This window comes from Bison bison, unplaced genomic scaffold, assembly GCF_000754665.1.
Source record: "Bison bison bison isolate TAMUID 2011002044 unplaced genomic scaffold, Bison_UMD1.0 scf7180017864203, whole genome shotgun sequence".
Taxonomy (NCBI): domain Eukaryota; kingdom Metazoa; phylum Chordata; class Mammalia; order Artiodactyla; family Bovidae; genus Bison; species Bison bison.
The window spans coordinates 3,185,228-3,185,733 of NW_011494775.1; the positions used below are offsets into that span (position 1 = coordinate 3,185,228).

General features: G+C 65.2%; 1 protein-coding gene across 1 annotated transcript in view; it reads right to left on the reverse strand.

Moving 5' to 3' along the window:
* Nucleotides 1–503, reverse strand: part of SLC25A48 (solute carrier family 25, member 48) — a gene marked incomplete at its 5' end in the record, with an annotated part of 43,641 nt that extends 43,138 nt beyond the window's left edge. The window contains one exon of the mRNA XM_010844622.1: nt 482–503. Within this exon, the coding sequence (XP_010842924.1) occupies nt 482–503 (22 nt within the window). The remainder of the gene's footprint in view (nt 1–481) is intronic.
* Nucleotides 504–506: the final 3 nt, after the last annotated feature.

Consider the following 506-nt stretch of genomic DNA (forward strand, 5'->3'; position numbering starts at 1 on the left):
GCCCGAAGAGCCAGCCTGACCGTGGTGCCGGGCTCCGCATCCTGCGCGCGGAGCGTGCGGTGGTCAAGCGCCACCCTCACCTACAAGTTCCCAGGAGTGCCCAAATTCAGGTGCGCATCGGGGCGCCGAAGGGAGTGTACACGCCGGGATGCTCCATTGGCTGTCCACTTTGATGGGCGGTTTAATCATTACGGATCAGGATCAAGTTTTGTAAACCCGAAGTTTGAGGCAATCGCAGGCTCCGGAACAATCTGAGTGGGGCTCGCGGCAGCAGGCGAGGAGCCACAAGACCAGCCTGGCGGCGGGCGGCGCGCTCCTGGGTAGTGTGTGGGCAGTAGCTGAGCTCCCGAATCAGGCACCGCGTGGAGCCTCCGTCCGTGCAGCGCCCGCCGCCTCGCTCTCTTCCTGTCGCGCAGAGCTGTCCCCGTCCACACTCACCTCTGGGGGTCCCTCCATCCCTCCCGTCCTGGGGTGCGCTCCCCTCCGATCCAGCCTGCGACAAAGTC